The following is a 25655-nucleotide window of genomic DNA, read 5'->3' on the forward strand; positions in this document are numbered from 1 at the left end:
CGCTAGTAGCTGCTCCTCCTCTCAAGTGCCCCGTCAGAGAAGCGCGCTCTCCTTTGGGACACCCGTGCGGGCGCGTTCCCGAGTCCTGCTTCTGTGTCTATTGATACAGAAAGCAGGACTCGGCCCTGCCCCCAGGCACCATTGCATTTGATTGACAGCAGCAGGAGCCAATGACTGCGCTATCAATCAGGACACGAGACACCAGCTGGAGCTGGTGTGCTCATCCCTGGGGAGAAAAAGACCGGGTTCAGGTAGGTAAAACTGGGGGGGTCTTGGGGGCTGCGGCATGACAGAAGGTTTTTCATAGAATGCATTTCGGTAAAAAACCATGAGGGTTTACAACCCCTTTAAATCTTCTGCCCTTGTTGTTTTAACTTTGGATAATAAAACATTTTTTTTCTGCCAGTAAATACCTTATACAGCCCACTTCTTGTCTGGGAAAAAAAAGCCTAGGCTGACATGACATCATGCACAGCTCTCTCTCTAACTCTTGTGAGAGTTTGCCAGGAAGGGAGGGGGGATGAGTCATAAAAGGGCCAATGAGAGATGCAGAGCTGGAGATGTGTCTGTGTTCATCCAGGAAGTGAACAGGTAGCAGCTTCAGCTGCCCACAGTTAAAATGGCTGCAGCCAGACTCAGTGGAGAGAGATTTCTGCAGCATATTTGGCAATTACAGATTTACAGTATATATAAAATAATAAGCAAAGTGATTGGAGGGAAGCTTCAGAATGGCAAAGAAGTTTTTATTACAAATTATGCAAGCAGACTGCAGTTCCTCTTTAAGTGGTTAAAAATAACAAACATGTTATACTTACCTGCAAATGCAGTTGTTTTGCACAAAGCAGCCTGGATCCTCCTCTTCTCGGGTCCCTCTCTGGCGCTCCTGGCCGTTCCCTCCTTTCGAGTGCCCCTACAGCAAGTAGCTGGTTATGGGGGCACCCAGGCCGAGCCACAGCTCCGTATTCATTCAGAAACTGAGCTCCAGTTTGGCCCTGCCCCCTCTCTCTCCTGATTGGCTAACTGACTGACAACAGCGGGAGTCATTGGTGCCGCTGCTGCATCTCAGCCAATCAGGAGGGGGAGACCCTGACGGACGAGGGACTCATGCACATCGCTGGATAGAGATGAGCTCAGGTTAGTATTGGGGGGCTGCTAAACACAGGGTTTTTTTTATCTTAATGTATAGAATGCATCTTCTGCATTTACAACCACTTTAAAAGTTTATATATATATAATTTTTTTTTTTTTTTCTAAAAAACTGTACATTTCGGTTTTGATTTTTGGTTTCAGTCCAGAATTTTCATTTCTGTGCACCACCAATACCAATGATGGATACTGTTCCTCCCACTGATACCAACAACTGGGCAATATTCCTCCTACTGACCACAGGCATTATATAATTTTTTTTACTCCCACCGACCATCAGGCCTGAGACAATGCCAATTCCCAGAGATACTGGGGAATTTTCTACTCCTACTGGCCCCTCTAAAGTCTAAAGGACAGTAAACTGTCTCTTACATTATAAAGTTTGGAGAGCCCTGTTGTAAAAAAAAATAAAGACAAATCACATGACACATCTCAGTAAAACTTTTTTTTTTTAATTTGTACAGAACGTGCAAAACTATGAACACACAAAATGCAACTGTATGTGTGCAGAGAAGGAGGAGCAGCAGCTGGAGAGACTAGATAGGCCCCCCCGAAAATAAGTCAGAGCTCCAAATCATGCCAGTGACCAGCCACTGACCGCTATACAAACCATAGAGCTCCGATTTACATCCCTGACCACTACATTAGCCAGAGCTCTGATTCACATATGTGATCAACTGCTACACGAGCTCTGGATTCATATCGCCAGCCATTAAATCATGTGGAGCTCCAATTAACATCTAGCCGTTACAGGAGCTGGAGCTCCAATTGATATCTGGCAGCTTCCAATCATGTCTAAATGCTACAAGTGTCAGAGCTCTGATTCATGTCCAAATGCTACACGTGCCAGAGCTCCAATTTATGTCACCAATCAGCTTCTGATTGCTACATGGATTTGCATTGCTGACCGACGGTTTTACTTGTGTCGAAGTTCCGATTTATGTCCAGCCCCTACATGAGCTGGAGCTCCAATTCATATCTGGCAGCTACACAAGTCAGAACTTCTATTCACATAGCTGACCAACTGCTATGCCAAGCCAGAACTTCGATTCACATCAGCAACTAACCATCAACGTCTACATGAGCTGAAGCTCCAACTGCTACATTGGTTTCTGGCTACCAACTGCTACATGACCTGAAGTTCCGATTCATGTTACCGGCCAACCAATACATGAGTCAGAGCTCCGCATCATATTACCATTGGCTACATGAGTTAGGGCTCTATATTGCGTCGCCAATCAGCCGAAGCTCTGATTCACTTAGCCTATTGCCTGCTACTTGAGCCAGAGCTCTGATTCATGTCCAAATGCTACACATGCCAGAGCTTCGATTCATGTCCAAATGCTACACAAGTGCCAGAGCTCAGACTCATGTCCAAATGCCACACGTGACAGAGCTCAGATTCATGTCCAAATGCCACACGTGACAGAGCTCTGATTCATGTCCAAATGCCACAGGTGCCAGAGCTCCAATTAACGTCACCAATCAGCTACTGATTGCTACACGATTCACATGGCTGACAGACGGTTACTTGTGTTGAAGTTCCGATTTATGTCCAGCCCCTACATGAGCTGGGGCTCCAATTCATATTTGGCAGCTACACAAGTCAGAACTTCTATTCACATAGCTGACCAACTGCTACTCCAAGCCAGAACTTCGATTCACATAAGACAATTCCGACTACATTGATTCACATCAATGACTGGCTATAAACCGCTACATGAGCCAAAGTTATGATTTATGTCACCGGCCAACCATTATACGAGTCAGAGCTCCGAATCATATTACCACAGGCTACATGAGTCAGGCCTCTATATTGCATCGCCAATCAGCCACTGATTGCTACATGAGCCTAAGCTCTGATTCACTTAGCCTATTGACTGCTACTTGAGCCAGAGCTGATTCATGTCCAAACGCTACACGTGCCAGAGCTCTGATTCATGTCCAAATGCCACACGTGCCAGAGCTCAGATTCATGTCCAAATGCTACACGTGCCAGAGCTCTGATTCATGTCCAAATGCTACACGTACCAGAGCTTGGATTTATGTCCACATTCTACATGATTTTGAACTCTGACTCATGTCACTGACTGGCCACCAACCTGATCCAACATCAATGACTGGTCACTGACTAACACATAAGTTACTGACCAGCCAGTGATCCCAACATAAGCCGCAGCTCAGATTCACATAGCTGGCCACGGTCTGCCACATTTGCAGTGGAGCGGAGCCACATGACTAACCAGCAGATTCAGGGTTCAATGCCCATTATGTCCCACTCACTGCTCCCTTATTCTCTGCACCGGGCAGCAGTTGTTACCTCGTTTGATGAACTGGACACAAAGGGTCTTTGGAAAAAAGGAAAAGGGCGATTTACTCTGAATAATATAGAACAGAATCCAAGTTTGGCGAGTAAAAACTACAACTTAGTGCATGGATTGCAGTTTTTCACCTCCATCTTCTTGACTCGCTCCTTTTATATTGACCAGATTGCAGCCACTGTGAAGACCTGTCCTAAAACAAACATTACCATGGGGCACCGGTCCAGAAACTCACTGCCCCTACTAATTGAGTGCTGGATCACTCAAAACCACAGAGGGTGAGAAGAAAGGGAAAACATCCTTGTTGGCCTTTTTTGTCTTAAAAAGTTAAGAACAGTAGAAAAAGGGGGAAGTCTAAAAACAGTTCGTATAAAAGAGCTGTCATAGATTAAAAGTGGGCTGACAGGAAGGAGTAAAAGTCAGAAAAATGGTGAAAGGCTAAAAATGGAGTACAATGAGGAGTTTGGTGTGAGGACCAGACCAGTGATTCACGGGGTACAATGGGCTCTGGTATGAGGACTTGATCGATGATTCACAGGGTACAATGGGCCCTCGGTTTGGGGACCAGAGTTTCCTGGGGTACAATGGGCCCTCATTGTGAAGACCAGATCGGTGATTCCCGATGATGAACACAACTCCACAGGAACTTCTTCCTTGGCTCGCTGTCTCCGGCACTATGGTGTGAGGGTGCCACATGGGCAAAGTCTCAGGTCAAAGATGACCGGTCTCTGTCGCTATTACCTGCAGGCTGCATACATGTCCAATGCCCTTTGTCACTCCTTCCCTGAACAGGAGCTTGGTACCCGGCTTTAAATATTCTGGGTGCTTGATAAAGCGGAAGCGTACAACAGCCTTCTCTCCTGTTCGCAGTTCATCCTGAGGGATGGAAGAGGCACAAGGATCAGGAAAATAAAGATTACAGAACAGAAAGATATTGATAGGGACATCTTAAATCTCTGCATTCTATGTATTCCAACAGTTCTGTCTTTACACCTAGACTATTTCTGATTAAAAGGCTTAGTCTACCTTTCGCAAAAATGAATAAACATCGTAATTTATCCCTGAAAATGGATCTGGGGATAATTGACAGCCATGTCTAGAAGCCCTGCCTCGCTCCCAGCCCACTCTTGAGGGAAGGAGTGCAGGTAAAAGAGGGAGATAGCGAGCATGAGCAGGGAGAGGGAGCCGGGCTTGCCAGCGCACTCTGCAGGATCCCTCTGCTGTGGTGGCAAATAAGACATGTAGGAAATATCTTTTAGCAATTCCAGACCTGGATGATACAGACATGAGGGCAAAGCCATACACAGCTGCACCAAATTTCAAAAGCAACAACAATCTACTGCACACTGCTATTCAGATAAGGGGGACCAGTGTATGTGTCCATGCTTCATGTCATACCCTAAATATGGGTGTAACATGAAACATGGTCTTAAACATGGACATTAAAGCAGGGTTCACAGTGGTACAACAAATGCTCCGACATTGGGAGCTCATGTCGCATGACGTGTGAAAATCAATGTTTCCCTATGAGAGCCGTCTTAAGTGGTCTGACACAAGTCGGTCCGACTTTGAAAATGTTTCCTGCACTACTTTGGTCTGACTTTGATCCTACTTCATTCCATAAGGGGGGTTATTTACTAAACCTACACGGTGCAAAGTCGCCCCCCCCCCCCCCAAAATCTATACCAGACCCTTATCCGAGCATGCAGCCCGGCAGGTCAGGAAAGGGGGTGGGGATGAGCAGGCCCCGCTCCTAAACCGTACCAGGCCACATGCCCTCAACATGGGGGGGGGGGGGGGGGTGGTCTTGCGGCCCCCACCCCAAAGCACCTTGTCCCCATATTAATGAGGACAAGGGCCTCCTCTCCATAACCCTGGCTGTTGGTTGTCGGGGTCTGCAGGAGGGGGGCTTATCGGACTCTGGAAGCCCCCTTTAACAAGGGGGCTCCCAGATCCCGGCCCCCCACCCTATGTGAATGAGTATTGGGTACATTGTACCCCTACACTTAAAAAAAAAAAAAAGTGTCAAAAATAAAACACAGTACACAGGTTTTTAAAGTAATTTATTAAGGCAGCTCTGGCTTCGCTTCTGATTTCTTCTCCCCTCTTCGGCTCTTCTGCCTCGTCTTCTCCCTCGCTCTTTTGCCCGGTCTTCTTCGCTGTCTTCTCGCTCTTTTGCCGGGTCTTCTCCCCTGTCTTCTCGCTCTTTTGCCGGGTCTTCTCCGCTGTCTTCTCGCTCTTTTGCCGGGTCTTCTCCGCTGTCTTCTCGCTCTTTTGCCGGGTCTTCTCCGCTGTCTTCTCGCTCTTTTGCAGGGTCTTCTCTGCTGTCTTCTCCCTCTGTTCTTCTTCCGATGTTTACTTGACGCTCTAATGCTGGGTGATCGGTGTGCCACTACTTATATTGGCATGGGGCAGGGTCACCAGGTGACATCATCTGGAGGCCCCGTCCTTATGACGGCACCATGACATCATAAGGGACGGGCCTCCAGATGAGGTCACCTGGTGACCCCGCCCCATGACAATTTTTAGGTGAATGGGTAGGGGTACAATGTACCCGATACTCATTCACATAGGGTGAGGGGCCGGGATTCCGATAAGCCCACAGACCCCAACAACCAATGGCCAAGGATGTGGGGAAGAGGCCCTTTGTCCTCATCAACATGGGACAAGGCTCTTTGGGGTGGGGGGCGCAAAGCACCCCCCCATGTTGAGGGCATGTGGCCTGGTACGGTTCAGCATTGTTCCCAATTATGTGATCACTGTGTCTATTAATAAATAAAATTCTCTAAGCACTTGTACAGTGAAGTGTTAGGCCCTTTTCACACCAGCGGACCGATCGGGTTCACCTATCCGTTTTTTCAGGCAGACCCAATCAGACCACCCATTGTTCTCTATGGAGCATCAGATGTCAGTGGACACCTGCCGACATCCGATAAAAACAGATGGATGGGGATACATTCATCATCCGTCCAGCAGAGCGGATTAGATGACAGTCAGATGGAAACTGACAGGCAGTCCGTTTCCATCGGACTTGCCTATAGAGAACAGCAAGCTGTGTCCCTGTCCGCTCCGACACAGCCTGCTCATCCACCTGCTCATCCACCTGCTCAGCGGGGAGCAGCAGAGATCCCCTGCAGAACAGGCGGATCTGCTTGACAGATTCCGCTCCATCTGAAAGGGGTCTTAAAGAGGGAAGATGCTATTTTTTTAATGATGCCTTTGTTTTTTTGTTTTAAACATTACTTTTTGTTTGGTCAAATACGGTTTTATTTTAATTGAACATTTTTAAAGGATGGGTTACAAATGTTTGGTACGCAACACCAAATTACATTAGGTAGATTGTACAGACACAGGTCATTACTTTTTCTTTTTTAACGATGACCCTGTCAGGCAAATATTGCCCAGATTATTTTGTTACCAATTATAGGTGAAGGTGTGTTTCTAACACTGGGCTTAGGCTGCTTCGCACTTGTAATTCTGATGACAGGGACAACTGGCCAGTGGAGGGATCTCTATAGAGGGCAGTTAAATACTCATCTATTTCAATTGCATTTGCATCAATTGCACTGGCTGGATGAGCGAGGTGTCACTCTACCCCCACCAAGTTCCAATCTCTTAATTTTTTTGTCAGCAAGGGAGTGACACCAAGGAAGCAGGCAAGTACTCTGCATATTTTAGCAATCCTGGAGAGTTGTCACCAGCGATAAGTTGGCAAGCATGACATGGTTGTCAGGAGGAGCTAACCATACCTCTGTGGAAGACCAACCAGAGATGAGAAAACAGGACAAAGGTGGAGAGTCCTAGAAAGCTGCTGCTCCGTCTTACCTTCCCATGGATATGCTCCAGGATGGCCGTCTGTCGGACATTTCCCACGTGCACAGTGACCTGCACTCCACGCCTGCAGGAGGTAGCATGGAAGAGGAGGACGATTTCTGCCTCGAAGACCCAACAAACTGTGGGCATCATCTCCGGACTGACCAGCACCATACCCTGGAGGGAGAAAAGGAGTATGAGCACAGATGAAGAAACCTAGGAGAGCTGGATTATTATATGCAAGGACTGACACTAAGCAAAAGGGTTCAGCTCCTCCCTCTGTGGATGGTACAGTAGTGAGATCACGAGTAGCTAGAACCAACATTTGGGCCCTGGGCCAGGAAGAGAAGTATGAGAAAACAAAGAAGATGTTACTTGGAAGGGCAGACACTAAAGCAGAACAATAAGCTCCTCTCTCTGTGTGTGGTGCCCCCTCTGCACAGGATGTGAGAGTTTAGGAGTTGCTAGCAGAACCTTCCATTTTCTCGGTTTTTTTCTCCCAAAATAAAGAGGGTAAACAAAAAAACACCTGAGCAAAGCTATTGACAGGCTGAATCACACCAATGTAAACTCAGATGAAAAGGGCATACAAACCCAATGTATTCAGGGGCTAAGCCTTGTTCCCTTCAATCAGGACAAGCTGCCAACAAGCAGCTGCTGGCGAGCGTGGCAGTTAAATTATTAGTGAGGTATCTGCTACCAAGTTTACATATACATTCCATATTTTGTGAGCCCTGATGAAGGCCCTGATCACGGTAAGGAGCTTCAATTCTAGATTTACTCATTCCTGTAACAGCCCAGGGTGACAGTGGAAGTCCTCTTTTATGTGTGCAGAAGCTGCCAGCCTGTGCCAAGGCACATCAATACCACCACTGAGCGGTAATTAACCGCTTGCGGACCGCCCCATGCACATATACCGCGACGTGTATGCGATCCAGCACCCACCACCCCATTCTGTGCTGTGATTTGGTACAGCCCAATTCTATCAACTGGTCCCAGGCAATGATTTATGGCCGAGACCTGCTGATCAGCTTAGTGAATCACAGTACAGAGCCCTGTGTTTACTAACAGCACAGGGCTCTGTACACGGAGCAGAGATGTGGCTGCAAAGCAGGGAGAAAAATCAGCCACGTCGATTAGTAAAAGCAGCACATATTACACTTGTTAGGCACACATTTAACCCCCTTGATTGCCCTAAATGTTAACCCCTTCCCAGCCAGTGTCAGTACAGTGACAGTCTAGTATTAGCACTGATCACTGTATTAGTGTTCAAAAAGTAGATGCCACAAACTCACTAGGAGTATTACACACTGCTCGCACATGCTCGATGTACCCTATGAGGACAGCAGGATCCATTTTGGTGAAGGCACGCTGAGGTGGCTTCTTAGCGACCAGACTACACGAGTGTTATCACTCCAACATTTCCAACTCGGATTCAAGTAAACGCGGCTTCTCTGGTTTGACCTATGTGAGCCGCATACCCGGAGAGGGGGTTTACCGGGATACAGCCTGTGACTGGTCATCCTCACTAAGTGGTCGGGCGAGCGGGCCAATCCGTCCTTGATTCATTTAGAACTCTGCAACTGTGCACTTTATTACTTCACCATAGAGACTCAGAATTATCGGATAATAACCTGCATGTCTTGACACATTCAAGTACATAATTGTCAGACTTGACTGTCTTGAGCAAGTAAGCTCTGGAGAACTGATACCCTCTGGGTACATATAGACACTGTGCAACCCTGTGAGGCTGCTTTCACACTGAAAGCGCCGGTCGTTAGCAGTAAAGTGGCGCTCATTTTAGCAGCGCCCTTGCGCAGCTTTTTGGCTGCTAGCGGGGCGCTTTTAACCCCCCAAAAAAGGTGTTTAAAAATCCCGGGCAGGGGCATTTTGGGAGCACCGCTCCCAAAACACCCCAAAGATGCTGCTTACAGAACTTTTTCTAATGTCACGCAAGCGCACCGCCCAGGTGTGAAAGCACCCGCTGCAATGAATGGGAGGCAGTTTTCAGGGGCTTTACAGGTGCTATTTCTAGCCCTAAAACCCCTGAAAACTGCCTCAGTGTGAAAGGGGTCTAACTGTTAATGAGAACCTGCATGTCTCACAGTGAACGTCAAGCTCTGTTCTAATTGTTACCCTGAAGAAGACATCTGATGCTGCCAAGGTCCCCCTAATGGTACAACTATCCAAACACACATTCATATATGCAAAAGTGTGAACAAGATATGGTGAAAAATACTCCTGCGCTAGTGAGATAGTTTGCTGTAAAACAAAGGTAGTATTGTAGTCAGAGATAGGACTGGGGGAGATGATGGAGCATGTCCCGCTGCCTTAGCTGACCAGGGGTGGTCTGGAAAGGACTGTTTAGTAGGAAGTGGGTGGAAGGCGCGTGATCAGACGCTTACATCAAGAAATGTATGGTTTATTTATGTAAAAGAATACAGACATATAGTCATATAGATATAAAATCATACAAATACTACATAATATTAAAAAAAACCTTTCCTATCCCTAGGCAGCAAGACGCTTTCTATCCAGGCATCAGCTGCCTCAAGGACACCTTCTCCCTCCTCCTCCCCCCCTTCTGCTGCCAGGATCACACGGCTCTCCACTCCAAAGGATCTTTACAGTTTGCAGCTGTGTCTACACACTTCTCCTGAGACAGGCACATCTGACAGCCTAACAGCACCGCAAAAAGAAAATACAATCTATTTACATCCATAGAACACCTGGGTATGGAACTTGGAAAAATCAATTGTCCATCACAGGACACATCCTCCTACTAGCAACACCACCTCTCCCCATGTACACATGTCAGCCTACCGGCCCATACAGACTGTGCTCCAGTTCTCCTGGCTCTGATGAAGAGGTTTTCCTCGAAACGCGTCAGCCTTTCTTAAATACCTGCCTCAATATGGGCACACCCCAATTTTAACTTCCTAGTACTTATTTTGTTACCTGTTTTTCCTTTTTTTTAATATTATGTAGTATTTGTATGATTTTATATCTATATGACTATATGTCTGTATTCTTTTACATAAATAAACCATACATTTCTTGATGTAAGCGTCTGATCACGCGCCTTCCACCCACTTCCTACTAAACAACACATTCATATATCCCTGACCTAACTTACCACCTTGCATTTGGTAGCGAGGTCTGTCTGATAACACCATATGGTGCTGGACACCGCCTATACCTATGTGCAACTAACATCTTCAGGACCTGCTACATACCAATGGTGAACGGGAATTAATAGTATTAGTGTGGGATACTTGTGTAAGGTATGATGTAATTCTAGAAAAGGTTGTCTTTTTTTTAATATAGCCTAGGTGTTGGTGGTGGATTTTTTTTACCCAATGTGCAATAAAATCCCTTGTTTAAAGTTGCATGGTCCACTTGTAACTTTCTTTTTTAGGGGGTCTTTAACCCCTTAATGTTTTTCCTCACTGTATTAGTGTAACTGGTGATGTCAGTGGCAGTTAGTCAGTTCCCACCCAGCGTTAAAAAATTAAATTCCAGTATACAGTGCAGCCGCAAAAGTATTCACAGCACTTCACTTTTCACACATTTTGTTATGTTACAGCCATATTCCAAAATGGAATAAATTCATTATTTTCCTCAAAATTCTTCAAACAATACACCATAATGACAATGTGAAAGAAGTTTGTTTGAAATCTTGGCAAATTATTATATATATATATATATATATATATATATATATATAAAAATGCCATGTACATAAATATCACAGCCTTTGCTCAAAACTTTGGTGAGGCACCTTTGGCACTGTGATGGGAATCGCTTTGGGCGGGGGGGCCTGTGGAACCCAGCATCCCTTGGGGAGGTTGGGAAATCCTTGTTTCAGCTCCACATGCACCTCCTATGTCTAACCCTAATAGAGGCACAGGGTGATCGAAAACCCCAGTCTGATCTGTGCTAGTCGGACTCACTGTACACACTGGAATATTATTTTATATAAATATTATTTTATATAAAAAATATATAAATTTTGTGTGTTGTCTCATGCTGTTGGACTCTTTGCTGGGATCGTTTGGGGTGTGGCTGTGTCCCATTGTTCTGTTGTGTCTGTCTGCCTTAGGAGAAATGTATTATGGGGTGGATTTTGTATTTGTGTTCCTGGCATGTGGACTGGGGGCAGGGTGGAGAGGGGAGAATTCCTCCAACAACTCTCCCTGCTGATTCCTCCAACAACTCTCCCCTGAATCAAAGGGAGGGGGGAATGTCCCTGAGTTGTATATCTGTTACATGTGTTTCAATAAATAATGCATGTTGAGCAACCAAATGAGTACTGCCTAGTTTGTGGTTGTCAGCGGTTGGAATATCTGATATCTATATTCCGACTGGGAGGAAGCAGTATTTGACGAAAGCACTCAAGCGGAGTGTGGGACGTTTCGTTACAGGCACCAATTACAGCTTCAAGTCTTTTTGAGTATGATGCTACAAGCTTGGCACACCTATTTTTGGGCAGTTTCTCCCATTCTTCTTTGCAGGACCTCTCAAGCTCCATCAGGTTGGATGGGGAGCAAAGGCGCACAGCCATTTTCAGATCTCTCCAGAGATGTTCAATCAGATTCAAATCTGGGCTCTGACTGGGCCACTCAAGGACATTCACAGAGTTGTCCCGTAGCCAATCCTTTGTTATCTTGGCTGTGTGCTTAGGGTCATTGTCTGGAAGATGAACCTTCGCCCCAGTCTGAGGTACAGCGTGCTCTGGAGCAGGTTTTAATTGCTGCATTCATCTTTCCCTCGATCCTGACTAGTCTCGCAGTTCCTGCCACTGAAAAACATCCCCACGGCATGATGCTGCCACCACCATGCTTCACTGTAGGGATTGTAACGTCCAGGTGATGAGCGGTGCCTGGTTTCCTCCAGACATGATGCTTGACATTCAGGCCAAAGAGGTCAATCTTTGTTTCATCAGACCAGGGAATTTTGTCTCTCATGGTCTGAGAGTCCTTCAATTGCCATTTGGTAAAACTCCAGGCAGGCTGCTATGTGCGTTTTACTGAGGAGTAGCTTCTGTCTGGCCACTCTACCATACAGGCCTGATTGGCGGAGTGCTGCAGAGATGGTTGTTCTTCTGGAAGGTTCTCCTCTCTCCACAGAGAAACGCTGGAGCTCTGTCAGGGTGACCATCGGGTTCTTGGTCACCTACCTGACTAAGGGCCATTCTCCCCCGATCGCTCAGTTTGGCCGGGCGGCCTGCTTTAGGAAGAGTCCTGGTGGTTCCAAACTTCTTCCAATTACAGATGATGGAGGCCACTGTGCTTATTGAGACATTCAATGCTGCAGACATTTTTCTGAACCCTTCCCCAGAACTGTGCCTCCATACAATCCTGTCTCTGAGGTCTACAGACAATTCCTTGGACTCCATGGCTTGGTTTGTGCTCTGACATGCACTGTTAGCTGTGGGACCTTATACAGACAGGTGTGTGCTTTTCCAAATCATGTCCATTCTACTGAATTTACCACAGGTGGACTCAAATCAAGTTGTAGAAACATCTCAAAGTTGATCAGTGGAAACAGGATGTACCTGAGCTCAATTTTGGAGTGTCATGGGAAAAGCTGTGAATACTTATGTAAATGGGATGTTTTTATTTTTAATAAATATGAAAAGATTTCAAACAAACTTCTTTCACATTTTCATTATGGTGAATTGTTTGTAGAATTTTGAGGAAAATAATTAATTTAATCTGGATGCACTGTATATACCATACTTTGTAGACACTAGAACTTTCACGCAGAAGCTGTCATTAGCATTTTTTTCTGCTTCTAGAAGATAAATAGGGTTATTCTATGTGTCCATGCACACTACTTTTTGCTATTAGCATTTTCTAAGCTTCAGCATCTAGGAGCAGAATATAAATTGTTTTTGTAGAGTATCTTGGGGAGTTTTTCCCAGCAGAAAAAAAACAAAACGCTGAATGCTCCCAACTGCATTTAAAAGCTACTAAAAGCTACTAAAATGCTACTAAACAGCTTCTTTTGAACTTTTTTTTTTCTTGATGTACTGCAAAAACGCTAATAAAATGCTAATGCTTCTAAGGCTACAGTCACACATGAGAGTAGCACCTTTTGAGCGTTTTTTTTGTTTGTGGGCTTTGGCGTTTTTTTTATTAGCCAATAGAGAAAACTATTATCTGTTGCATCATTTGTTGCTAGGCATTTCAGCTTTTTTAGCTTTTCCATTAGCTTTTATTTATTCTTTTATTATTGTTAATTTATTATAATGTTTTTTCGTTAGGGTAAGGGGTTCGAGTTCGATTTAGGGTTAGGATTAGGAGTTAGGGTTATTTATTATTATATGAATAATAATAATAAAATTAATGAAAAAAAAAATAAAAATAAATTTATTAATGAATACTAAGTAACAAATATATAACTAACCCTTACCCCTTAAAAAAATAAAATAATAATAAATAACTAAACACCCCAACACAAAATAAATTATTATTATTATTATTAATGTATTTTTTTTGTTCTAGTTTGGGCGATTATTGTTATATTATTATTATTAATAATGTATTTAATTTTTTTTTTAAGGTTAGAGGTTAATTATTATTTTTACAGATTATTTTTTTTACTTATTGATGATGGTTTGTAGCCATTTGTGTATTTATTTTACATTTATTTATTCATATATTATTACCATTTTATTTTTTAAATTTTTAATTTGAGCAGAAAATCGCGCAAAAACGTGCAATAAAATGCGCAAACACGCACAAAAACGCAAATGGTGCGTTTCCATTCATTCCTATGGGAATAAAAGCGCGCCAAAAACGCTCAAATCTGCCCGATTTGAGCGACAAAATAAGCTCCAGAATTTGTTTGAGCTTCAGGCGATTTGGAGAGGAGATGTCAATCTCTCCATAGAAAATCATTGATTTTTTTTCCCCTCCAGCATTTTGGATATTCAAGCTACAAAACGCTCAGGTGTGAATGCAGCCTAACTGCTCCTAAAATGCTACTAGAAGCTGGGACAAAAATGCTATTATCAGCACTTTTCATCCAGCATTTTTTTCTAGCTTTTTTTGAGCTTATGAAAAATGCTAGTGTGCATGGAGCCCAATTGGGATTTTTTTTTTTAACCAAATACATGTAGCAGAATACATTTTGGAATAAATGTATTAAGAAATTTGATTGGGTATGTTTTATAGCAGAAAGTAAAAAATATTTTTTTTATTTTCAAAATGTTCAGTCGTTTATAGAATAAAAAAAAACCCAGTGGTGATCAAATACCACCAAAAGAGAGTTCTATTTGTGTGAAAAAAAAATGACAAATTTCATTTAGAGTACAGTGTTGCATGACCACGCAAATACCAGTTAAAGTAGCACAGTGCTGAATAGCAAAAAATGCTTTGGTCATGAAGGGGGTAAAATCTTCTGATAGCCAGGTGGTTAAGAACAGCTATCGGCATCCAGCACCATCTATTCACTCTAAATCATGCAGCTCCCTGCATTAAACTCAGAAACCAAAGAAACACACAAACCAGACAAAAGTGGTAAAATGTAGTAACTGTGTGAATGGAAGCTCTAAGGAGCAGGGCCTTCCGATTCCTCTTGTACCGAAGTGTATTGTAACCGTACCTGTCTGCCTTAGTTTTGTAAAGCGCTGAGCAAAATTGTTGGCACTATATAAATCCTGTATAATAATAATAATAATAATAATAATAATAATAATAAAAGACCCGGGAAATTGAAGCCTGATGGTAAAAAAAAAAAAAAAAAAAAAAAAAAAAAAACACACACACACCACACCTCAGGATATCCTAACCAAGCAAGGACTAATAAGGATGCAACCAAGCACAATAGGACCAAATCGGAGTTTTCAGGGAGTACAGCTCAGAGAGAGGAGCTTACCCTTACGTTTGTATTTTTTTTTTTATTTTTGCTTAGTGTTTATCCACCTAGGGCTGGGCCTATACCTCTGTGCTCTGCTGTGTCTTCAATGAACATTTAGAGAAAAAAGGTAATTCCCTCTTTTTGAGCAACCAGCAACCAAGGCACTTTTTACTTAAAGCGGAGTTCCCAAAAATGGAACTTCCGCTTTTCAGAATCCCCCCCCCCCTCCAGTGTCACATTTGGCACATTTCAGGGGTGGGGGGTGGGGGGGAGCAGATACCTGTATAATCCAGGTATTTGCTCCCAATTCCGGGCATAGATAGCCACAGTATCTGCGGCTATCTATGCTATATCCGGCGCCTCCTCCGTCCCACCCCCACCCCCACTGTCTTCTGGGGGACACACAGGTCCCAGAAGACAGCAGGGACCAGTGGAATCGCGCAGCGCGACTTGCGCATGCGCAGTAGGGAACCAGGCTGTGAAGCCGCAAGGCTTCACTTCCTGATTCCCTTACCAAAGATGGAGGTGCCTCCACTCAGGAGCCGAGGGATAGATCGGCTTCGGGTGTCAATATTGTGTGCCCTGGACAGGTAAGTGTCCATATTTTAAAAGTCAGCAGCTGTAGCATTTGTAGCTGCTGACTTTTAAAAAAAAAAATAAATACATTTGCTTTAATTGCAGAATAAGCACTGTTACCCAAAGACCTCTTTTACAAGTGGGTTGAGTGAATTTGATTTGGCTTGTATCCAACCAATTGCAGATGGCAGTATAACCCGACTGTTTCTAAATCTGTTTGTCTCTCAAAAGACAATGGGAGAAACCCCAATGGCTAAGGCTGTGTTGTCGCACACGCTGACTATTTTTAAGTTGACAGAGCTGTACTGTAAGTGCGGATTGCAGTGTAAAACACCCTGTGGTATACACTAACCTTTCGGAGCAGAGATCGGTCAAATGCCCCCAGTGCCAGGGTCGCGGCTTGTCCAGCACGTAACACACGGCATGCAGACCGGTTCCTCTGGATGCTGCAAACTTTCAAGGGAAGGAAGCTACCAGAGTCTGTGGGCCCCACCACAAGGTGCTCACCTTCCTTGCATACCCCACTGCAAAGGATTAAAGAAAGAAAAAAAAGAGTCATGATTCCTATGCAACAGAGCTGTATGAACATGAACACAAAAACTGCCCCTGCTAGTGTGCTGTGATGCCTAAAAGTGTAGCACTGTCCAGTGCCATTGAATCAGGCGTTTGGACCAGCATCTTATTGTGGCTCTCCATGGAGGTCTCCCGGGAAGATATGGAAATTTTACACTAGGATCATTTTACCATTAGCCGACCAGCGCACGACGATGTACGTCGGCACAATGTCACAGCTGGGCAAATGGGCGTACAGGTATGTCCCCTTTAAATCGTGGCATTGTGGGCTCGCGGGCCGTGTACTCTGTGACCGTGCCCGCGGACTCGATGTCCGCCGGGGGCCCGCGATCGTGTCACAGAGCGGAAGAACGGGGAGATGCCTATGTAAACAAGGCATTTCCTGTTTTGCCTAGTGACATGACAGAGATCTATGGCTCCCTGTCATCGGGAGCAGTGATCGCTATCATGTCAGTGGTAGCCCATCCCCCCAACAGTTAGAACACCTCCCTAGGACACACTTAACCCCCTGATCGCCCCCTAGTGTTTAACCCCTTCCCTGCCAGTGTCATTTACACAGTAATCGGTGCATTTTTATAGCACTGATCGCTGTATAAATGACAATGGTCCCAAAATGGTGTCAAAAGTGTCCGATGTGTCCGCCATAATGTCGCAGTCACAATAAAAATCGCAGATCGCCACCTCTACTAATAAAAAAAAAATAATTAATAATAAAAATGCCATAAATATATCCCCTATTTTGTAGACGCTATAACTTTTGCGCAAACCAATCAATATACGCTTATTGCGATTTTTTTACCAAAAATATGTAGAAGAATATGTAGAAGAATACATATTGGCCTAAACTGAGGAAGAAATTAGATTTTTTTATATATTTTTGGGGGATATTTATTATAGCAAAAAAGTAAAAAATATTGCTTTTTACATTTATACCCAAAGTTCCATGAGTTTGTCTGCCAGTCAATAGTGGTTTACATATTTTTTTTCTTCATAGGGGAGATTTGCACTTTTGTGATCTGTTGCATTACATTGCATGTTAACTTGGGCTGCCACAAATACAAAAACACACATGACTCTTTATCAATGCTGCACCCTACTACACGTGCATTGCCCTCTCCTGTACCCTTACGTTGGGTTATTGTGCTGTTCATGTAACCAGTGCATTGTGGGACCTTGAAATTGAAAAGCCGTATACATTGCAGTGTCAGCAGCACTGCTTTGTTGCAACTTTACTGCACAAGGTTTTGCTCAACCACAGCAAAAACTACTTTAGTGTCACTCCGAGAATGCTTATGGAAGCTACACCACCTTGTGCTGCAGATCACAAGGCAGGTTGCTGGTGGCCTATTCATGACTGGGTAAACCATGATTGTGTGGAATACTTCCCTTTCATTTATTGTAAACTTAACAGGTATGATTCTTTTAGGTTGACTTCAGAAACACTATTCCTAAAAATGTGACCTAGTAAATTTTAAAGGTCACACCTAAAAATCCAAAATATGTTTAATGACTTTCAGACAGCTGTTTAAAACAAGCTTTTTAACAGTCAAAAAAAATATTGCTTTTTTTTTTCCAAGATTGTCGCTCTTTTTTGTTTATAGCGCAAAAAATAAAAAAAATGCAGAGGTGATCAAATACCACCAAAAGAAAGCTCTATTTGTGGGGAAAAAAAAGGACGTCAATTTTGCTTGGGTGCAACGTCGCACGACTGCGCAATTGTCAGTTAAAGCAGCGCAGTGCCGTATCGCAAAAAAGTGCTCTGGTCAGAAAGAGGGTAAATCCTTCCGGCGCTGAAGTGGTTAAGGCTTCATGTACACGGGACGTAGTTTAACCTCTCCTGAATGACTTAACTTGACAGCTAGAAACCGGCGTCTAAAAACATCCGTTTAGCCGCGGTTACATGCTGCATTTGCGTCTAAAAGCATTTGTAAAAAATGTTAAAATGAAAAACGTCTGTAAAGGAAATGCTGCTAAACGCGAGTTACCGCGTTTACAAGCTGTTAGAGACATTTGGCATTTCAAAAGCCTCTGAACATCCATCTGAATACATTTTTTTGCATTCCAAAAAATGCTTCTAAAAACTGCCTAAAAACTACTACAAATGACCCTGTGTATCAGAGGAGAGTTCAGTGGCAGCTGAAAAAAAATTCCCAAATGTTCCTAAACGTCCGTTTACCAGCAGCAGCGTACATGAAGCCTTAGTATGCTGTAGGTAAGTAACCACATAATATGGGAAGAATATCCAAACTCTATAAACAGTGACCCCACTTTGTGATCGTACTAAGAACCCCACTGCTGTAATGCAAAAGATAATAACTTAGCCACAGTGCTGCCCCCAATATAGTATTCATGGCCTGCTCCCCCAACGTTCTGCCCTCATGAAACATTTGTCATCAAGGGGACCTTTCAGGATAAAAAGACACCCAATACAGATTTTTTTGCCGATGAGGATCAACATACCTGTAAAGTGTTCCTCCAACCACTGTCCCTACTTCAGGCACTGTATAGATCTCATCAACCTGCCAAGAGAAAAACCAATACTATTACACTCAGAGGTACGACTATCCAATCCAAGAGAATAGACACACCTATATAGATGGGTTGACCTTAATCACTTCTGTTATAAAGTATAATGCCACGGGGTCACCCACACCTTTTGAATCCTGAGATAGAAGACCATGCAGGGAAACACTACAAAACACAGCACAAAGATCTGTGTTACTGCCATATGGAGGACAATGGTGAGATTTCCCTCAGTAGTTTGTGTCTCTGCCCCTCCCACAATGGTGAGATTTCCCTCAGTAGTTTGTGTCTCTGCCCCTCCCACAATGGTGAGATTTCCTGCAGTAATTTGTGTCTCTGCCCCTCCCACAATGGTGAGATTTCCTTCAGTTGTTTGTGTCTCTACCGAGTCTACTTGGGCCTCTATGGTGTGTATTTATGCGCTGCGTCGCAGTACAGTGTGGAATGGAATAGGTATGGGTGGAATAATAAAAGTATAATAATAAAGTATATATTTTCAACAAAAAAAAATAATAAAGTTTGCATTTCTGCACCTCCCACAATGATGAGATTTCCTGCAGTAGTTTGTGTCTCTGCCCCTCCCACAATTATGAAATTTCCCCTCTGTAGTTTGTGTATTTGTCCCTCCCACAATGGTAAGATTCCCTGCATTAGGGTGGATTCCCTGCATTAGGGTGACACTAAAATTTGGCTTTACAATGCTGGTATTATTAATGCAAAACTGAAGGTAGGGAAATACCACCACAAGAGCCTCCAGAGATACAAGAGGCCAGCATAAGCTTTAGCTTGACAGCAACAAACTTGTGTGCCCCTTGGCCAACAAGACATATCTCCCGACCTTATCATCCACTTGTGACACCCTGATACTCGGCTCACCTGGAACTCCGGCAGCTGCTGCATCAGCTCCTCTTGCTCTCGGCTGTTGGTGAGAGGGGGCAGAATATTTAGGAAGACCTTGAGGAGGTCCAGAGACTCTCCGGTCACACTGGAGATGGCGAAGATCGGGGTGATGCTGTAAAAAGAGATAATGAGGATCTGATATGGAGGCCAGGTATACACAGACATAATGAGGATCTAATATGGAGGCCAGGAACACACAGATCAAATCTCAAGACAAAGTAAGATTTTTTTATTTACTGTAAAATATTTTGTTTTAGTTCATTTAGGGACATAAGAATTCTATTATAGCAAGGTATTTGATAGAAAGATCTGGATGCCGCACACTGGATAAAGTAGAAAACTTGTCTTTATTGTAGAGATAGGACCATCAAAAGTACAAGACAATCATGCAGGATGTACAGGACCACTGACGCGTTTCACACTCCAAACTGAGTGCTTACACTCAGTTTGGAGTGTGAAACGCGTCAGCTGATCCTGTACATCCTGCATGATTGTCTTGTACTTTTGATGGTCCTATCTCTACAATAAAGACAAGTTTTCTACTTTATCCAGTGTGCGGCATCCAGATCTTTCTATCAAATACCTTGCCTTATTCAGCATTTAGCCAGCACCTGGGACTCTTCAACTCTGAAGGCTTCACATTAACTCTACACCTGGATCTGGATCCACCTGAGCGGTGAAACACTCTCCCTGCTACAAAAGAATTCTATTATAGTTAGGAGATGCACCGAAAATTCAGCAGCTGAAACATATCTCTTGAAAATGCTGTTATTGGCATTTTGCTGATCAGAGAAAAAAGGTGCCGATAATGTCACCGAATATGGCGCAAATTTGCTATGCTTATGGTGCGTTTCTCATAGGTCATGTGTTTTCATTGCACCGGTGTGAACCAAAACTGAAGGATAATTAGCTCCTGCGAATGACAGCCAATCAGCAATCCACCAAAACAACAAATGAAAAAAAAAAAAAAAAAAAAACTGAATAAAAAAAACAAACAAACCTCCCCCCAAAAAAATAAATAAATAAAAATAAAACAATGAGGGGTTATTACAGATCAATGACAAGTAAGGTCAACAGAAGACAACAATTCTTTGGGCTCAGATGCAGAAAAAAAAAAAAAAGAAAGGATTCCCTTCGAGGGAAGTGTAGACAACAGAAAAGACCAGCCAGTCAAAAACAGAGAAGGCCCAAGTTTTAGAACTCTTAACCATAGAAGCATGCATGCCATGATGAGGAAAAGGGCTCAAAGAAGTAGGGCTCCTGGTGCAGTACACTTTAATAATTGGTTAAAAAAAACAAAAGATAAATCACACTCACAATTGTGAACTTTGTTAAAAGACATTGAATCCCCATTTAATCAGTCCTGCCAATAGACGATCCTCTGGCGCTGGCTTGAGGTCCACAGGGTGTTCGCCGGCAGCTCCAGGTGTGCGCTTCCAGTCACCTGGCTGGCCGCTTCCACGTTACCCCACACAGCTGCCCATCTCCCTTGCAGCAGTGCCATGCTTGGAACCAGCTGGCCGAGTGACTAGGAGCGCCCACCAGTTTTTTCCCCATGCGGGTTGTCAGCTAAGGGTAGGAGTCACATAGTGCAGCTGGAGCTGCTGTCAAACACCCTGTGGACTGCAAGCCAGCGCCAGAGGATCATCCATCGACAGGACTGATTAACAGGGAATTCAATGACTTTTAACAAGTTTACAATTGTGAGTGTGATTATATTTGTTTTTTTTAGCCAATAATTATAGGGTACTGCACCAGGAGCCCGTGCGCTCTCTATTCCTTTGATCTCTTTTCAGCTTCCGGTGTCCCGCTGGTGTTGAGAGCGGCAGGGTTATCCTAGGATTTGGCTCCCTTTGTTCACTGCCACTGCATAAATGTCACGAATCACAGACTCAATATGCAGGACATTTCCAGTCTAAGCGCAATACTAGTTTATTACGACTATGAGGAAAAGGGCTGCCTGGGCTAGTGACCAATTTTGTAACAAGATAGCAAAAGGTACGAGAACCGTCACAACACAACATCCAAATGGAAGAACCAAAGCAAAACCCCCAAGACTGGAGGGAACCCCGCCATCAAGAGATACTGAAGTACAACAAGCTAGTGGAATGCTTAAAACAGAGAAGATAGGTGGGACCAAAGAAACCCCACAACCCAACCAGTGTTACCCTACCTGAAGGATGAGCAGAAATCCTCCCCACAGCTATATATAGGAGTTTACCCAAAGCTGTCAGATAACACTACAAACTTGCCCGGCTAGTCTTGAAACCCCATGATTCTAGAAATCAACAACCTAGTCGGTGGTTCACTCGATGAAAGATGCGTCAAAACATTTAAGGAGAGACCCCCTGGATGCTAAAGTCTTTAATGCCATAAATATAAAACTATAGAGAAAAAAATATTATACTTTCCCTTTAAACAGACAATAAACGGACACAAAGAGTGTCAAGTGACAGGGCTATTATACAGACAATATGCGCGTACATGAGAAAAGGGTCATGTGGTGAATAATCTATTGACAATATGGGGGGGGGGGGGACATGAAGTGAGGGTCATGTGACAGGAATACAATACACACAATATGGGGGGCACAGAGAAGATAATGTGGCAGGGCTATTACACAGACAATAGGGGGGACATGAGGTGAGGGTCATGTAACAGGAATAAAATACAAACAATATGAGGGGGGGCACAGAGAGGAGAAGGTGACAGGGCTATTATACAAATAGGGGGGAACATGAGGTGAAGGTCATGTGACAGGAATACAATACACACAATATGGGGGGGCACAGAGAGGACAATGCGACAGGGCTATTCTACAGACAATAGGGGGGACATGAGGTGAAGGTCATGTGACAGGAATACAATACACACAATATGGGGGGGGCACAGAGAGGACAATGTGACAGGGCTATTCTACAGACAACAGGGGGGACATGGGGTAAAGGTCATGAGACAGGAATACAATATTGCGGGAGGGGGCACAGAGAGGACAATGTGACAGGGTTATTATACAAACAATAGGGGGGACATGAGGTGAGGATCATGTGACAGGAATAAAATACAAACAAGATTGGGGGGGGGGGGGGGCACAGAGGAGAAGGTGACAGGGCTATTATACAAATAGGGAGGACATGAGGTGAAGGTCATGTGACAGGAATACAATACACACAATATTAGCGGGGGGTAACAGAGAGAACAATGTGACAGGGCTATTCTACAGACAATAGGGGGGACATTGGGTAAAGGTCATGTGACAGGAATACAATATTGGGGGCACAGAGAGGACAATGTGACAGGGCTATTATACAGACAATAGGGGGACATGAGGGGAAGATCATGTGACAGGAATACAATACACACAATATGGGGGGCACAGAGAAGATAATGTGACAAGGCTATTATACAAATAGCGGGGCTTGGGGTGAAGGTCATGTGACAGGAATACAATACACACAATATGGGGGGGGGGGGCACAGAGAGGATAATGTGACAGGGCTATAATACAAATAGGGGGCTTGGGTGAAGGTCATGTGACAGGAATACAATACACACAATATGGGGGGGCACAGAGAGGATAATGTGACAGGGCTATTAAACAGACAATAAGGGGGACATGAGGTGATGTCATGTAACAGGAATAAAATACAAAACTATATGGGGGGCACAGAGAGAACAATGTGACAGGGCTGTCATACAGACAATAGGGGGGGGGGGAAGGTCAGATGAGGTGAAGGTCATGTGACAGGACAATTATACAGACAAATAGAGGGCGCAGAGAGGGTCATGTGACACAGCTATTAAAGAGAACTAATGGTGATAAAAAGACATGAGACTGCGCAATGATATTCAGGCCTTACTTGGGTGACTGTGCAAACTGCTGAGCGGCGGTGACGGCATCATCCTCTGTCCGCACCATGAAAGGCACCTTGTTACACCCGGGCTGTTTAAGTGTGCGCTCCAGCTGCCGGAGTGTCCTGTCCACTGTAGGTGGGGCACAGAGATCCACTTTACTGACCACCAAAAAGAACGGAACCTTGAGAGCCATGGCCAGACCCAGGTGCTCCCGCGTCGTCCCCGCTGAAGAGAGATGTTGCGATTGGTTACATGGTATGTGCGAGATATCACATGACCCACAATACACCATACCCACAGATATTTTATTTCACAGGTTCCTCCCGTTTGTTCAAACATCCTGCCTCTACGACAAACCCTCAGTGTGATTCAGCTTCTAATAACAGACACTAGAGGATTCTCATTGGTTCAAAAAACCTCTAAAGGAATTCTAGTGAGGAGATCTCCCAGCTACAGCTTCCGTCTCTCTTCCCACCCACTTTGAAATGTTCTCACTTTTTCCATTACATTTGAATATAAAAGTACTAATCCAAACAGGTGTGGTGGGAACCCCTCATAATAGGTATTGCAGGTGAACTCCTTTCACACCAAACTGGTCAAATCAAGTCGTCTTTATTGAGATGGCTTTGGGAACCGGGTAACAGTCATGCTGGAACAGAAAAAGACCTTCCGCAAATTGTTACCACAAAGCTGGAGGTGCACAATTGTCTAAAATGCTCTAGGTCGCATGGGTGCTCAATCTGTGGCCCTCCAGCTGTTGCAGAACTACAAGTCCCATGAGGCATTGCAAGGCTGACAGTTACAAGCATGACTCCCACAGGCAGAGGCCTGACGGGACTTGTAGTTCCACAACAGCTGGAGGTTCACAGGTTGAGCACCCACCCAGCACCCCACCCAGTACCCTTTACTGGAAACACCTGAACTCGCTCATTTGGAGGGGGGTCCACACACTTTTGGCTTTAGAACTGCTACAATCTATATACAGTACATGTACCCTAAACATACAATGCTAGAAGAGATCAGAACTGCTACAATCTTTATACATGTACACTAAACACAAACTGCTGGAAGAAGAAAGTCAAACAACTTTTCAGAAATAAAAACATAAAATACCTAACACTGATCAGTGGAGGATTAGGCAGGCTACATTATAAGATCTGCTCAGCAGGGACCGATACAGGGTCAGAGGACAACACTCACCGATGCCAGTGTTGGCGCTCACCACTAGCATGGCAAAGTCTGGGCAGTAGCTGGTTAGGCCAAAGATAGTCGTCTTCAAGTACTTGTGGTGTCCGGCCAGATCAATGAATGTGATCATCTTGGAGGCACTTTCACAGATCTGCTCTGCAGTACGAGACTCGCTGTAATTCACCACCTGACCACAGGAGGGCAGAAGACACAAAAGTCACATAAATGCACCTATCCTCATAGCCAACCATAACCCATCTACTCTGCTCTCTCCTATATCACCAAAACCTGAGAAAACTGCGGTCCCATCCTAAGAGTCAGAACCCCTCTCAGTACCCAGTCTCTTCACCCCCACCAACAGCATCCATTCTTCTTCAACCTCACCAAAATTCCTCCTTACCCCAATCTCCCGCCAGCAGCAAACATTCCTCTTCATATCCCACCAACAACACCATTCCTCCTCATCCCCAAACCTCCTCCTCCTCAATCCTCTGCCAAAAGCACCCATCCCCTTGACCCCCTACCAACAGCACCCATACCTCTTCACCCTGCCAACAGCACCCACTCCTTTCCACCCCAACAGCACCCATTCCTCTTCACCCCCACCCCCCGCCAGCAGCAAACATTCCTCTTCACATCCCACCAACAACACCTATTCCTCTTCACCCCCCACCAACAGTACCAATTTCTCTTCACATCTCACCAACAGCGCCCATCCCCCCCCCCCCCCCCCCCCCAACAACAGCACCCACTCCTCCTCCCCCCACCCCCAAACCAACAGCACCCATTCCTCTTCACCCCCTTCCCCCTCCAACAGCACCCATTCCTCTTCATTACAACCCCCCCCCCCCATCCCTCGCCAACAGCACCCATTCCTCTTCACGTCTCACCAAC

General features: G+C 44.5%; 1 protein-coding gene across 1 annotated transcript in view; it reads right to left on the bottom strand.

The window, feature by feature from the left end:
• Window positions 1-1578: 1578 nt before the first annotated feature.
• GTPBP2 (GTP binding protein 2) overlaps window positions 1579-25655 on the bottom strand; it is a gene marked incomplete in the record, with an annotated part of 29299 nt that continues 5222 nt past the window's right edge. The window contains 7 exon segments of the mRNA XM_073628693.1: window positions 1579-4343; window positions 7293-7457; window positions 16075-16246; window positions 18756-18814; window positions 19695-19830; window positions 23579-23798; window positions 24774-24948. Coding sequence (XP_073484794.1) covers window positions 4179-4343; window positions 7293-7457; window positions 16075-16246; window positions 18756-18814; window positions 19695-19830; window positions 23579-23798; window positions 24774-24948 — 1092 coding nt within the window.

The sequence above is a fragment of the Aquarana catesbeiana genome, linkage group LG04 (genome assembly GCF_042186555.1).
Source record: "Aquarana catesbeiana isolate 2022-GZ linkage group LG04, ASM4218655v1, whole genome shotgun sequence".
Classification (NCBI taxonomy): Eukaryota; Metazoa; Chordata; class Amphibia; order Anura; family Ranidae; genus Aquarana; species Aquarana catesbeiana.